This window comes from Carassius auratus, chromosome 15 (genome assembly GCF_003368295.1).
Source record: "Carassius auratus strain Wakin chromosome 15, ASM336829v1, whole genome shotgun sequence".
Lineage (NCBI taxonomy): Eukaryota > Metazoa > Chordata > Actinopteri > Cypriniformes > Cyprinidae > Carassius > Carassius auratus.
The window spans coordinates 18,823,469-18,840,174 of NC_039257.1; the positions used below are offsets into that span (position 1 = coordinate 18,823,469).

General features: G+C 35.8%; 1 protein-coding gene across 2 annotated transcripts; it reads right to left on the minus strand.

Moving 5' to 3' along the window:
- prcp (prolylcarboxypeptidase (angiotensinase C)) lies at nucleotides 1–16,394 on the minus strand. 2 transcript variants are annotated; one of them, XM_026282789.1, is made up of 10 exons: nucleotides 16,365–16,394; nucleotides 15,845–16,053; nucleotides 10,904–11,044; nucleotides 9,800–9,901; nucleotides 9,528–9,709; nucleotides 7,515–7,666; nucleotides 6,851–7,023; nucleotides 1,878–2,045; nucleotides 1,234–1,421; nucleotides 1–1,078 (listed from the first exon to the last, which is right to left on the minus strand). In XM_026282789.1, the coding sequence occupies exons 2-10, from the start codon at nucleotides 15,995–15,997 to the stop codon at nucleotides 874–876; spliced, it is 1,464 nt and encodes a 487-aa protein (XP_026138574.1). In that variant the 5' UTR covers nucleotides 15,998–16,053; nucleotides 16,365–16,394; the 3' UTR covers nucleotides 1–873. The 2 variants fall into 2 exon arrangements, with proteins under 2 accessions (XP_026138574.1, XP_026138573.1); XM_026282788.1 differs by lacking the exon at nucleotides 16,365–16,394 and adding an exon at nucleotides 16,187–16,356.
- Between the last annotated feature and the right edge of the window lie 312 nt (nucleotides 16,395–16,706).

The window sequence follows — 16,706 nt, forward strand, 5'->3', positions numbered from 1 at the left end:
TTGCTTTCATTCATGTGCATTTATTGTAATTTATTTATCATTATTTCCATAAAAAAAGTGTAGAATTAAGAAAATAGCAATAGTACAACCGGAGTTGTACACAGTTTGTTCAGAAAACTGATAACTTGTGGTGATTATGTATAGACAATGAAAATAACATAACCACTATTATTAGATCCAGCTAACTTCAGTGACTATTTCAAACTGGTTGAGTTCTAAGTAGCAGAAGTTTTTTTCCTAAAACATGTTTAAATTGAAAAAAAATAAAAAATAAATTGAACACAAAATTAAAATTAGCTTCCAACTCTTTACTGAGGTTTTTAAATGCTAAGATGGTTCTTGCATGTCCAGTAACCAATCACAACACATAGCATTAGAAGAATGCAGAACAGCAAATATGGTACACAAGTCGGACACAAGTATGGAATTTTTATTTTCCATGGAAGAAAAAAAAACAGGTGAGTTTAAAAGGAAAATGGGGCTAAACAAATGAGAGAACTATCCCCTTTAAAATGTATCATGCTTTAGTAACAAACCATAGCTGTAAACATCTGATTTGTATAGCTACATTGAGACTTTGGCAAAGGACACTTCCCCTGAGTGGTTTTGCATTTGGTTTTTTTCTGACACTTTCAATTCCTCAATTTTCTCAGAGAAACCTACTGAACATTCTTGTTTTGCACAAAAAAGAAAAAAAAAAACATTACAATCAGCCATGAGCCCCCCAAAAATTCCTTCCACTCCCCAATAACAACATTTTTTTTGTAAGTTAAGTACCAAGGAAGAAACCACTAACTTTGGTACATAGCAAACAGAAATAGTTAATTTTGTTTTTCTCAGATTCCGTTTCATTTCCATGATCTCGATTCCATGTCATTGGGTAGTTGCTGCCTGTTTGATCCACTCCTTGAAGTATTGTACTTCTAGCGCCCGTGTTTTGAGAACTGACTCTGGGTCAAACTCGCTGTTGTAGCGCAGATCCAGGTGGTGCGCACCTCCATCGATCATAATGGCAACCAGAGATTCTGAAAGACTTCTGGTCACTCCACCACTCATCCACGGATCAAGATTTCCATTACTGAAAAAAAAAACAATACACATTTAGGTCTCATAGTATCGCAAAATGCATTCAATCAACCCCAACTTGAATATATACAGTACATGGAACATTTCAATTATAATATAAAAATCTCTGTTAGCTCTAGCTTCCAAAACCCAGGGAACTGGTCCTACCTGAAGATGATGTTGCTGTGGGCACTTATGTTTCTCCCACCATAAACAATTTCAGCCCAGTCTTCCCGCGGCCGCACTCCAAACTGGTTGTAGCACTCGTCGGAGAAAGCCTGGTAGTTCCATGGCTGTGGCTCAAACATGTCAGCGACGCCGTCTGTGCACATTGGCATTACCATCTCTGTACAGCTCTGCAAATATTACACCACATCATGGGGTGTTAAATAACATGACAATAATACCCACAAAGTAGTTTTTAGCCTTATAACATTTGTGTAAATACACAGAAAATGACATAAAGCACCACAAATGTATCATAAAGTTGTCCTACAATAGCTTTGTGAGAAAAACAGAACAAGTGTGACTTAACAGACCACAGATGCCCAAGCAATTTTCTGTCAATAACAATTCCAATGTCGGTCAGTTTTTAAGTCAAACCTATCATTTGACATTTGAAAAAAAAAAAAAACTTATAGTCATTGTCATTTTTGGAGATCAAGTGCTTGGATCCATAATTTATTTCTATGTAAAATAATAGCATCACAATACTTCAACAACAGGTGAATCAAAATAAAACCGAGTGCAATGACTTATAGTGATAAATGTGACGATATAGAGTCAAACATCCAAACATTTTATTATTTTACCTGGTAGAACCAACCAAGGAAGCCCAGATTCCCAGTAGCGGTTTGTGAGGTGTTGAGACAGACTGCATCTCCTGTGTAATTGTAGTAAACCCTTACGGCTTGAGAGATGCCACTCAACAGCTGTTTGTCTGATACGCCGGTATTAAAATCAAGATTTTTACAGACCACCTGAGAATCAGAAAAACACATGTAAATCACAGAGCAAACAGCTGGCTTTATGTTCAGAGAGATGACAGCGGTTCTGCTTTATTGCATAACAACGGCACAAATTACAATTTTGATCTGCAAACAAGCAAAGATTCATCTGTATGAAGATGTTCCATATGTTCCAGTTCTTTCAAAACAATCTTACTGTGAAAATCCACCAAGCAGCTTTTTTTTTTTTTGTAGAATCATCCAATTTGCATATGAAATTGAGTGGAATGGAATTCTGCTGGAGTGGAATTTCTCAGTCAAGCTGGAACAAAGTAAGAATGTTTCAAAGAAACAAACATATCAAGCTATGCAGTTATGGAAAATGGCTCCACATAAATAGGATTGGACTTCATTCATACAGTATTGCAAATATCTGTTGCAATGTCAGTATTGCCACAAGGGGCACTATAGACAGAATTCCCAAAAATGGAAATTAGCCTGTGATGTACTCAACCCTCGAAGCATCCTATGTGTATATGACTTTCTTCTTTCAGTTGAATTCAATTGGTGTTATATTAAAAATTGTCTTGACCTCTCCAGGCCTATGTCAACCGCTAGAACACCTTACGTGTACGACAGTCAGCGGAAGTGAGAAATAAGTGTTTATTACATTTGAAATATGGATATTTATCTTACAAAAATGCATGGATTCGCTACAGACCTTTATTCACACTCCGGAGCCATGTGAGGCACGTTTTATTAAGGATGCGCGCACTTTATTTCACGTCTTTTGGACTGTAGACAAAAAGCACTCCTTTACCCCCATTGTATGTCTTGGAGGGGCCAGGACAATTTTTAAAGTGCCCCTATTATGCTATTTCCAATATTGCCTTTCATACAGTGTGTAATGTAGCTGTATGTGAATGTAAACAGTTGTAAAGCCAAAAGTGCACAATAAATAAAATTTTTGTCTTCCAAAAATAAACAACAGACTCTCTACAGCCTAGACAAATTGTTAGTAATTTGAATCCAACTTCCGTGATGGCTACGTATAACGGAAATTACACACATTTGCATAAAAAACGCCTATGTTCTACATGGCTGGCTGCAAACAACTTGACCCCGCCCACAAACACATCATTTTACTGACAACTGCTTCTCTAATTAGTTTTAAAAAATTATAATTTCGGGGAGTTCAATGAGTGATTCACTAAACACTTGCTCTTGAAAAATGGCTCAGTACCCAGCTTATTTGATTCAGCTGGTTCCACTAAATCACAAATAAGATAAATACCAGATGTTTATATTTCCTACTGAGCGTTCAAAATACGGAACTATGGCAATCGGTGTATCATTTCTGACAGGCGCTGTACCTGGTAGACCAATCACAACAGACTGGGCCATCTGACCAATCAAGCAAAGTAGGCTCACGGAAAGGAGGGTTTTAGAGAGACTGAACCTTAGAACTGCTTTGAACGAATCGTTTGAGAATCGCTGGAAAATGAAGTGACATTTAAATGCATATTTTAAGAAATCAAAAGCATTTTTTTTTACCATGCATGTATGTAATCCTAATGTAGGAGATCTCCCAAAACAATATTAGGAACATTAAAAATGGCATAATAGGGGTACTTGTACATATAACTCTGATTGGATTCGTCTCAAAGAAGAAAGTCATATACACCTAGGATGCTTTGAGGGGGAGTTAAACACAGGCAAATTTTCATTTTTAATTTCTAACCCTTTAATGTTGGCATGAAATGAAATGCATCTAATTTGTAAATATATGTCATCAAATGTTCTGGTTTAAACCTGTCCCTTCACAATTGACTGCAAGTTCACATTCATTTTTAAGTGCAACGCCAACAACTCCAAATCCAATCAAACAATGGATAGAACCAAGTCACTGACCTACATTTGTTCTACTATTTCAATTATCGGACCTAACACCTCCACATGTAATAACCTAGAAAACTGTCTAAGACTCTATGTCAATTGTTTGTCCTCAGTTAGGACCCTAGTTGTGCAAGCTCTCCTTCAAATGCCTAGTATTCTAGTATTTGTAAAACTGCTTTTTCAATCTCAACAATTTATCTAAATTACGACCTATGCTCTCAATGTCAAATGCAGAAATGTTGAACAAGCTCTTATTGCATAATAGTCCTCCACATGACCTCTTCCCTGAATGGCATCGTAGACAACTAGATGCGTCCCAGAAACAGATTCCCAGTGATGACCTTGTCTCCAAGACGGCCACTGGGACAAGACCACAGGAACCAGATGAGTCCTCTGCACAATGTGACTTTGCTGCAGCATAGATTTAACTACTGGTTTCGTCCTTGTCAGAGGAGAACTGGCCCCCAACTGAGCCTGGTTTCTCCATTCTGTCACCGATGGAGTTTTGGTTCCTTGCCGCTGTCGCCTCTGGCTTGCTTAGTTGGGAACACTTTGTATCCATTAATACTGTTGACTTGATTGCACAGATACCATTTAAACTGAACTGAGCAGGATGATGACATCACTAAATCCAGTTATGAACTGTCTTTAACCGAAAATGTAGTGTTTACTATTGTCATTTTGCACAATTTTCCTATTTAATATTGTAGTGTGTGAAACAATCTGTATAGTTAAAAGCGCTGAAGCAAAAAGATAAAAGTACTAATACATAGGCAATGTGTTAATAATAGACATGCTAATAAGCAACAAGTAAATAGCAAGAATTGGTCCCTATATTAAAGTGTTACCAAAAATTCGGGTCATAAGAGATGTTGCTTGGAGAAGCTGTTTTTTTGCCAAGACAAGGTTTGAAACTAACATACCTTTGGTTCAGCCAATGTTTGCTTGTCAGATTACTCAAAATCACAATAAGCAGTCTGTTCTTAATAGTGTGTACTAAGCTTTTTAATGGTAAACACAAAAAAAAAAAATACCTTGAACAACATGAATACTTTGAAAACGCTTAGTTAAAGACAATTCGCATAGAAAAACAAAACACGTTTTATAACATATGAAATCAGTCCACAAAGTAACAAGATTGCATTCTAATGCAGCCAGCATTAATGAATCTCTTAATGCTTATTCAGGAGGAAGCCCGTGTTTGATTTTACTGTGAAGTAATGTGAAACTCCCACCGATTCCTACTGATATGACTTCAAAATAATTTCGACAACGCTAAAAGTGACCCAAATTTTACTCATAGTTATCGCTACACATTAAACTGCGATAGTAGAAATAACTTTAACATCGCAACACACACCACCCATAATGGGATGATATCTGTCATGTCTGACTTTGAGTGGGTTTGAGAAGGTTGTTGCTTTACCATTTCTTCCGAGATGGTGGTCTGCGTGCGAGATAAGCTACACGCATGTCCGAGCAGAGATTTATACTGTGACAAAACCAGCAGAGGCTGTCCAAAGCACTTTCTCTCTACTTTTCAGATGGGATTATGCTTATACATTCATCTCCAGCAACAGATTTCCCACTCCTAAGCCTTCAATACCCTCTTCTCTCAGTCACTCACATAATCACATTAGCTTTGTCATTAAAATGCCTCCTCTTTGCACCCGCTGCCTAAACTGCTTTAACCACCCATAGGGGTTGCATACATTACCAGATTGGAGGAGGGTTGGGGTGTTGACTACTCAAGAGTGAACCATCTGAGCTTTTGCAAAGTTTCCATATTCATATGTGCTAGAAATAAGATGCAGTTACCAAAAATAAAAAAACAGAAGGTAACATACCTAAAAGCTTCTAAATAAAATAACAAAATTATATAACATTTTCATCAAAAATAATGTTTTTTTTATTCTAATTTCACACTGCAAACTCTACCTCTGTTCCTAAACCTACTTAATTGCCTTGATTAGTTAATGTTAATCAATCAACAACTCGCTATTTAGGCATTGCTTTAACAAACTAGTGTTCAGTCTGGCTTCATCTCGTATGTAATGCAGACTCTTCACGATTCAATGATTTTTTTATATTTTTTATTTTGCTCATTTACTATCACTCTGAAATATGTCAAATATTGATGTAAAATGTGTTGCAGATGGCTATACAGATTAATTAAAAAATCGGCCGCACATTAATAGCTTTAGGAGAAGAGCTTATATTACTTTCTTGTCATGCACACTAGTGCTCTTCATATTCATTTTCCTTTGCTTTGTCAGATAGATTCAATGAATGAAAATACGGATGCCTCAGGAGTCCTGACAATAAACATGTTTTCTGTCCACGCCACCCTCTAACCAAAACCGAACAGAAACCTGAACAAAAGCTCAGTTCTGAGGGTGAAGGAAAACAGAAGCTTTATGAATATGAATGAAGCTATTTGCATACTGATGTAAATGGGTACAACAACTGACTTGTTATCAGAGGTGAGTCAGCATTAATGAGGAAATCATTCAGCGAGAGTGATTCATACCGACTAGCAGTGAAATCCAACTGCTAAAGTAGAATTTTATTGTTAATGACTTTGGTTGTGTTTTACTTATTTAGTTTTCTTGTAAAGTGTGTCATACTTCATTCTACACCATTTTTTGTTTTTACCACTTCATAGTCACAATTTACAGAAAAAACATGCCATTTATAAAAAAATTACAGTAAAAGGTCAGTTCTAGTGTTCTGAAATAAATACATAATTAATATATCATGTAAACACTGTACCATGGAATATGAATTTGGTAATAATTCTTCAACATGATATATTTGAAATAACATTTCTGCATTTATGCACCTGGCATACATTTCCATCAGTGCTTTCGAGGAATGAACTTTCTCAGCTGTGTGCCACTGTATGTTCGGTAAGGGAAACCTTGGAAGTGAACTTATCGTACCTTGACAGGCCAGGCTGGAAGTGGTTGAAGGAAGTTAGCTTCATATGGATAATCCACCATGGCTAAATTCACCCAGGTTTCCTGCAGCCAAGCCTTGAAGCCATACACTTCATCTGCAGTCTTTAAAGGATTACACAGTCCAAACTCCTGAGACAGCCACTGCAGACCCTCACCTAGAAAAGAAAAGCTGATCAAATGAGTCCAAGAAAACACATAAGCTTCAAAAAGAGAGTTGGAGAGTGAATGAACATGGGTTTAGAACAAAATCCGTGTTGGCTAGTAAAGGTCTGGACCACATAATAAGCTGATCAAAATCAGCAAAACAAAAATCAAGTCCTTGGAATTTAAATACGCATAATTACATTACAGAGATTTCTGTATTTTATTTATTTATTGAATTACAGACTGATTAACTATTTGGTGTTCCCCTTTTTCTCTTTCAATTGTGTTTTTCTTGTTTTACAACAACAAAAAATGACTAGTAATAATACGTAATCATATTCAGTTTGATAAAGAGGAAATAAGAGATTATATTATTGATTCTCATTTTAATTGTCTTTTGTATTCAGTACCACGTCTTCCGAACATCGTCAACAATATTATCTACACATGACATGATATTTTTAACAAAGTGCAAAGCAGTATAGCAATCACACTGACCAACCTGTTGCTGAGACCCTGTCAATGGCCGCCCATGACCTCCTGATGTTGCTGCTACAGTTGGTGCCGCTGATGGCGAAGTCATTGGTGACCACTTTGTAAAACTCTCCACATGGCACAATGAACTGCCAGATGGGAGCGGATGCGGCAAGAGCACTGAAAACACCAGAAGGTCACGCTCACTGATCGTTCCATTTCACAGAAGAAGACTCAACCAATATTCATGAACTTCTCTGCTGAATTACATCACCTTCCTCAATTAAACACATGGTTACACGCTACTGTTAAGCATTTTACTCTTCTAGAATCCCATGGCACTCTCAATATAAGATATTATTCAGTTTCTAGGCATCAAACTCCATTAAGTATGCATATGTATGCTGTACTTATGCATTTTAATAGACTAATATTTCACTTTTAGATATTTTTGCAATATCATCTTGAGACTAATACACACCAACCTGCCAAATGAGAATGAAAATCAACCATGGCAGGTAAAATATTTTAACTCCCTAGCCAGTTTTGAGGGTTATGATTTAGAGATTATCTGAAAAAAAAAGTCTCTAACATTTAAAAAAAATATATATGTATAGAGAGAGTTGCACATGGGACGAGAAGTTCAACGTCTTTAGATTTAAAGATGCATCATGCACCCCAACATTCGGGACTTTACATGGTCTTCTGCTTCATGGCTGCCGTTTTGAAACATTTTCACTTTCCAATAATACTGTAATAATACGACTTACAGTTGACCAAAGAATATTTAGCAGGTTTAAAATTTCAGAAACTTACTGCAAAGGTGCCCACATATCACAGTACCATGCTTGAATACATGGAGCTACACAGAACAACTTGTTTTTCTCACAAATGTTTGTAAATGCAGACTGTATCTAGATGCATAATTTCATATACCTGTTGCATTAGGTCTGATTGAAACATCTGAATTCAATAATTAGGTAAGTCCCAGTTTGTCCATATTATCCATTTAGAGGAAGTTTTACTAACAGCTTGCATCAGCGCAAACCATCTTTTGGCGTTAAAATTGTACCGCCAGGTTTTACTAAAGATGTGCAATGATGACTTAGTGCTGAAAAGACATAGACGGTTATTTTTCTGCGTGGCCTTACTGAATATGCATTTGTAGGATTGTCCCTTTCAGACGCAAAATGTATAGGAGGAGAGTATTCAAATGAATCACGCGATGAGTATTACTAACATTTGCGCTCATCAAATGACTGCCATTTGCTCCATTATTTAACGGCCAAATAAAGCATGCCTTAAACTGTTTGCACTTGTAATGGCTGCAGTTGTTGTTTCTAGGAGGAGGCACTGCAGAGAACAGAGAGCGCGTGGTAGAAGAGAGAGGATTTTTTCCACAAGTATTAATTTATCTGGAATGCCAGAAAACACATTATTCGAACATTTCGTTTGCCAAGCCATGTTATTTTTTAAATTTGCTTCAGGAAATAAAAGACGACTAACCCTCAACTTGGAGTCACGCAATATCAGCTCTATCAAAACTTCTTGCAACATTTTCAACGTAGCTTACTGTTGCTTATTCATTTCTTTATTCTTTATTTGCGACTGCTCCATTTGCATTGGTGGATATGTAAATGAGATGTTGCTTCTCTGCCCATCGGCACTGTTTAGTAAAATTGGCCTATAGTGTCTGCATATACATATTTATATATATGTTTATATATATAAAAAATTAAGCAGCACAACAGTTTTCAACGTTGATAACCACAAGAAATTGTGAGCAGCAAGTCAGCATATTCGAATGATTTCTTAAGGGTCACGAGACACTGTAGATTGGAGGATGCTGAAAATGTAGCTCTGTCATCACACGAATAAAGTACATTTTAAAATATTTGAACTTTTGTAAAGATAATTTCATTTTTATGTTTATTGGCAAAAACAGTAGTGAATACCAATTTAATTATACATTTTACACAAGTATATATTTTAATAAGTATATATTGCTGTTCATGCATAGGTAACATGGACAAACACTCACCCTACAACTTCACTGGGATACTTCATCCTCAGCCAGGCCGCCAGCATCCCGCCGTAGGAGCCGCCAATGGCAATGACCGAACTCTTCTGAGCTCCAGGAAGGGCTCTTTTCAGAGCTTTGATGAGCACTGCAAAGTCAGCTAAAGCCTGTTCTGACGTCAGGTAGTTCAGATACTTTGCATTCTGTAGAAAAGGAAAGAAGGTCCAGAAGGTAAAGGACAGTGTTAACTGAACGACCCTTACCGCTCGACATGAGCAGCAGTATGGACTCACGCTGTAAGACTCTTCGCCGAACGGCATGGACTCTCCATAGTAGCGATGTTCAGCAAAAACCAGCAAGGCTCCCAGCTCTTCTGCCACATCCCACATGAAACCCTTGAGGAAAAGAAGAGGCTGAGATATCGAGCTTCCATTTGGACAAAGGGGTAGCATAGTAACTCAATTGTTTTATTTTACAAGATAATTTTCCTCTCTATGGTAAAATTTGAATTTTGTATCAGTATTTTGCAGAATCATATTGCTATAAATATAAAGTAAATAATGCAGATACTGATTATTTACAAACACTGTGTTTATTATTATCTTCAACTGTTAAAGGTGAAGCTCATCATTTCTGCAGCACTAAACAGAATAGAGTGCAATAACGCATGTCCACTTTTTCAGTGGCCTGCTTCCAGAAGTATTTTCCCCATCCAGTTTTCCCTGTATTTTGGAAAGGAAATCCACTGTTGAACGTGATTATTTAAAAAATAAGTTGAAATGTGGCCTAATGGTTTTAACCAAAGCATATATGTGACCCTGGACCTCAAAACCAGTCTTAAGTTGTTGTTGTATTTTTGCAGCAATAGACAAAAAAAAAATTGTGTGGGTCAAAATTGTAATTTTTTATTTTATGCCAAAAATAATCAGGATATTAAGTAAATGTCATGTTCCATGAAGATATTTAGTAAATTTCCTACCTATCAAAACCAAATTTTTGACTAGTAATACGCATCGCTAAGAACTTAATTTGTGCACCCAGATTTTCAAATAGCTGTATCTCGGCCAAATACTGTCCGATCCTAAAAAACCATACATCAATGGAAAGCTTATTTATTAAATCTCAATTCCGATAAATTGACCCTGAAAATGACTGGTTCTGTAGTCCGGAATAACATACAGTATCAATGAACAACTCTGAAACTCACATATATATAAAAGATTATCCTGTGGAGAAAATGAATAGTGATTTTTATGGAAACTCTCCTACTTTTGTAATATAATTAACAGAAGCGGCAGTTTTTAAAGTTTCAAAATATCTACACATCTATAGTTGAAAGTTTTTTTCTGCCATTTCTTCAAATTTTATATATATGTATATTAAAAAATCATATTTACAGTGTTGTTACAGAACCATGTGATGTCTCCTTCATTGCCCGTGTAAAACAGGATTGGGCCTCCTTCCTTGTGCCAGTGACGGTCATTAAGAAGATACCTCTGTTTGAACGTGCCATTCTCCAAAAAGCCAAAATGGTCAATCTGTAATAAAAGAAAGAAAGTACACAAAGGAAATACTTCTAATCACACATATAATTCCAGTAAGTGTCATCTGCATTCTTTATTTTTTCATTCAAATGAATTTATTTTAATGGCGTCCTGTCATTTGGAGAAATGTTAGCATTGAGTAAAGCACACTCGCTCACTAATAAATCATCTGCAGTTAATGGGTGTTGTCAGAATGAGAGTTCAAATCCATCAATACATTTTTAACTTTAAACCTTTGCTCCTAGCCAAAATATGGGTTCATAATCCATTACAATGCTTCCTCCAGTGAAAATGTCCATCTCCTGTGGTCCTCTCACATCAAAATTCACCAAGTTGTTTGGAACTGATTTGGATTGTTTTCACTTGTAAACTTGTAAGCTTGATCTGTGCATATTTCTCCCCTGATTCAGACAAGATGACTTTCACTGGAGCTCTGGATAGAGGACACATATTTTAGCCAGAAGCAACAGTTTGAAGTTGAATTAGTTTATAACAAACACACAGATTTTCCTTTCACGAGACATAACTGATGGACTGGATTACTTTTATTGTGATGTTTTCATCAGAATGAGAATGGACCCATTCACTGCAGAGAAGGAGCTCATACAAACTCATATATGTACTGTATAAATGAATGATACATGAAGGGAAGAAAATGTTCTATACTATTCCTTTCTTAATGTTGTTCTGCTGCTGTTTTAACCATAAACAGTTACAGTGTTGATACATCCCTGTCTACACGTAATGTACAGTAACGATACTAGACGGTCTTCATTTCTGGGTGTTCTCCTCAATCTTCTGGCCTTCAGCCATCTCGTATTGTTGAGTGTAAAACCTCAGAGCAGGATGGAGGGATAATTAGCATCAATTTGTATTAAAATCTAGTGCCAGCGTCAGGGATGCCACATTAGTTCCGGTTCGAACACAATTGTAATATCCATGCACCCGGTCCAGGGGCCTTTCACTGTCTTCTACATTTCCATAAATTCTCCAAGTTTGAGGGAAGAAGTAAAAGGAATGTTAAAATTTGTTCCCAGAGCTGAAACGCTACAGTTCTCACTCTTCTGAATCCCACCCAACACTTAATAAAGAAGTGTTTTTTGGGTGTTTTTTTTGGTAAATACCCTCTTTCTCCTCCCGTTGGCAACAAAAGAGGCAGAAATTTTATGAGCCAGTGACAGCAAAAGGACTCACACAGAACGCTCACAGTTACATTCATTCAACAGCAGTCAGAGTCTGGCTGCAGGTCAAATGAGTGTCAGCTATATTCACATGCTTTAGTGAGTTATTTTCTGTGTAAGCTGTTACATCTCAAGCCTCAGCCTCTAGAAAATGGCCTTTTTACATAATTTATAAGACTATTCATTTACACAAAAAATCATATATACAATATTTTAAATTATAGAAGTACATATATTTTCTTGAAGAAATAGATAATACTATTATTAATATAATAATACATGAATGATACACACTTTTTTAAAAAACATATGTTACAATAAATGTACATGGATTTTATTTTATTTTATTATTAGAGTAAAAAGATTATAAATATCAGTATTTACACATTTCATTTTAAAATAAAATGCAAAAACGAATATTCAGCAGCCATGATTCAGTATTTTCTGATGAACAGAAAGAAACGAACAGCACATATATGAATTAGAAAATTTTAGTAACATGTATTTTGTGTCACTCACTTCTGATTAATTTAATGCATTCTTGCTCATTAACAGTATTAATTACTTAAAAGGTTGTGTTTGAAAAGGATAACTTATTTATTATACAATATCCTTATTCTATTGTGAATTACACATACAATTTAATACTTTATATAATAATCTTTAAATAGACTACAGCCGATTGGAGAACTGAATGTACTCCTAAAACTTTCAAACAAAACATCTGATTGAGGTTAGATGAGTCACATGGACACCGGGTCAGAAATGCAGCGCCCTCTTCTGGTTGATTCAGACTATCAAAGCAATGTCCAACATGAGTCCTCAATCTACCTAATACCCGTTTCCATGGGAAAATATCTTATATTTAAAAAAATAATCATATATTTTTTAATAATAATTACTTTTTGTGATTAATCAGTGGATTAATTTTCATGTTTCCTCTAGAAAACACAAATGGTGAAGTTTTATGAAACTTTTACACAGTTCCATTACTCCATAATAATAATAGTAGATGGTGACCAGGGGCTGTAAGGCTTATAAAAAAATAAAAAAACATTGACAGGGAATAAATTATACTATAAGCATACCATTTGCTGCATGTTGAACATATCTTTTTTCCAGATATCTTTGTTCTATAGGGTACAAATCCTCTCCAAGTAAGCAACTGCCTAACAACCATTTAGATTACCCAAGAAAACACATAACAACACCTTAAAAAGCACAAAGAACCCCTTAGCGTCCATATATAGCATCATGGTTGCAAATGGTCTACAAGAAAGAAGCACTTACTTAAAATCTAGTTTTGTAGTAGGTGTGTGCAGTGTTTATTTTCCATGGTCAGCACAGATGTGCAACCTCAAACGATTGAGTATTGTGTCACTTATTTTTCAAAAACATGCCTTAAGAGTGCATGTTTTTAGTCTATGAGAATGCAGGTCTAACTATATGACTGCATTCTCCATATTGAGTAGCACCATTCAATACATGAGGTCAAAATGAGAGCTCAGAATTCAGCTTTGTCATCACAGGAGTATGTCACACTTTAAAATATGTTCAAATTGTTAAACTCATTATAAAGTGCGATAATATTTCATAATATTGTTTTTTTTACAGTTTTTTTTTATCAAATAAATGCACTATGTCAGAGAGCACTTTCAAAAACAGCTTTAAAAAAAAAAAAAGCTAGCAAACCAGAACTGAAAAAAAGCATTTCATTTTTTTGTCAACATTGCGCCCAGTTTTAACACATTAGTGCTTTTTTTCTGTCTAATGAATTTGAAAACAGCTCTTCTCTTGGTTGCTCGTCCAACAGTGCTCTCCATTTCTCCAACCACAGCCAGCAACAGATGCTGAAAGAGTATCCCCTGGACAACTGTTCAACAAAGAGAAGTAAAAAACGACAGACTACAGCTCAGCTCGAGTGGGAATGTGAAACCCTAGACCCATGTACATTTCCTGATCCTCATTTTAACCGCCTCGTCTGTGCTGCTACGACTGAAGGCTACCGTTAAGGCTTACTAAATGCTGACAAGAACAAAACCAAGACAAAGAGGAGCAAGAAAGCCAGGAAATGGCCCTAATCTTCCTGACGGCTGAGAGGATGAGTTGAACAGACACCGAGAAACAATTGCCTCCGCTCTGGCGTGTCCAGGTCAAGACGTAATTAGGCTCAGAGTACAGCCTAACAGGATTGTTTTTGTCTAGAACTAGACGCGGGGTTTTCCTGTGTCAGCACAGATAGCGTGTAAAAGATTAATTTCTAAGCCACTCTTCATGCTAAGAATGAGATTAAAGGTTTCTGAGACTTAAATTATTAAACAACTGGCAGCATCGTACCACGTTTTAAATAATTATATATTAAAGAAAGAAAAATGTCACTGTGTATTTTACTCAAAGCATGCTAAACCTGACACACACACACACACACACAAAAAACAAGGGGCTTTCTAGATCTCACTTTCAGTTCAATAAAGTGAAAAACGGGCAGACTGCCAGCATTAGATGCTATGCATCTATCTGCACACAGGCCCAAGCCCAGAGGGGCGAAAGGATCTGCTATTATCCTTTGGGGGCCACAAGGAAAAGGACATTTCCTGCAGACACAATACAGAGCAGAACGGCACAGATTATGGATACATTACATAAAGGAAATCCATAACGGAAGCCCAGTTGTAAGTTAATGAGCAGCCACAACCAGATAAAACTGCTGTGGGTTGCAAAATAACGCCTGGCAATGTGATCTATGGCAAAGACTTACTGATTGATACAAGCTGATTGGAATGACAATGCTTTGCAACTGTGATCAATGACAACAGCTGACCTGTTAACAACAAACAAGTTGCTGTCACATAAGTTTCTGATTACAATAACAAGGTTAAAAAAAGGATGTCATTGGTCTAACCACTATTTTACAGATATCTACTCTTTTGTACATTATTGGTTATACTGAATGCACTGATACATTTCTCTATTGGTGGGTCGTATTTACTATGAAGTAGACTTAAGTATGAACCTGAAAACTTACTTTTTACAGTCATTCATCTTTTAAGCGAGAAGCATGTAGCATTTTAAGCGCTACTGTTTTAAGCCACACAACAAAACAGATAAAATAATTCTTGAGTCATTTAGATCACAAGTAACTTTGGATAAAAGTGTCTGCTAAATGCATACATTTTTTATTTTATTTTATTTAAACTTTGTATAAATAAAATGGTTTAAGCAATAATAATTACAATGCGAACAAGAAAAAAACGAATTACTGTTAAATTATTCTTGATGTTTATACAATTTTATGCATATACTTGCATTTTTTAAGTTTGCAAAATAAAATTCAAAAATGCATATTATGTTTTATTGTTGCAGTCTTAATTGTATTATTTTATTATATTTGTTTTAATATTTCTACCTTTTTTTTCTTCTTCTTTTTTTTTCGTGTTAAAGCCGAAATGAGATAAATGCATATTGGTTATCAGAAAATGAAATAATAAGTATATTCTTTGAAGAACAGTATCAGTGATCTCTAATCAATGTAAACAAATTGATATCTTGACATGGATTTCTTATGGCCAAGAACAAACAGCCAGGTACAGAAGCAATCAAGTAAGACACTTACCTGCTGATCAAAATAGAAAGTTTGGTATGAGACAGATGGGTGCTGAGAGTTGGTTTGGACTGTGTGTCTGCCTAACAGCCGTGGTTTGAGCCCCAGTGCATTACAGCTGAGGATGAGGAGGAGGAAGAGCAGAGCAGCGTTGATCAGTCTCATGGCTGAGTGAGTGAATCCCTTCACAGTGCATCTGAAGATACCGAGCGATGGATCATCTGCATACGAGGAACGAGGAAGGACGTCAGATGACTAGTTGCTCCATGACGCAAAAAGATTAAAAATACATGAAAAAAACAAAAGAGATGCAATGTAACTCCTTAATTATATATTATTATATATATACAATACCGTAGCTTTAACGTTTTTATTTTTCAAAAATCAGACCATTTAATAAAATGATCGTGCAGTAAGCTTGATAAATCAGTTCGTCATGTGCGAATAGTTATTAAAAGTGACTATCTGTCTCTGTGCTGGCTCAAAGCGGATTCTATCTCCTTTCTGTGGATAAATTGAATGTTTTGCTAACTTCATGTAAGGACACAGCGTGCTTCCGTGTTGTAAAAATGTCTTCACCGCGATGCCTCATGGGTATTGTAGTTTATTGTTATTCCTTGTTATTTAAATGTTTTTTTTTTTAATTCATGTTAAATATTCATGTATTCTGTAATTTTTTTATTAACATTTTTCTATCTATATCTATGTTAAAAATGTTGATACATTATATATATATAAACACACATGTATATATACACAAACATACATGCTAGTACACAATGTATCAAAATTTCAAAACAACATATGCAGTTATTTACTTGTATGATCATCTGACTGTGCAATAAAGTTATATATATATATATATATATATATA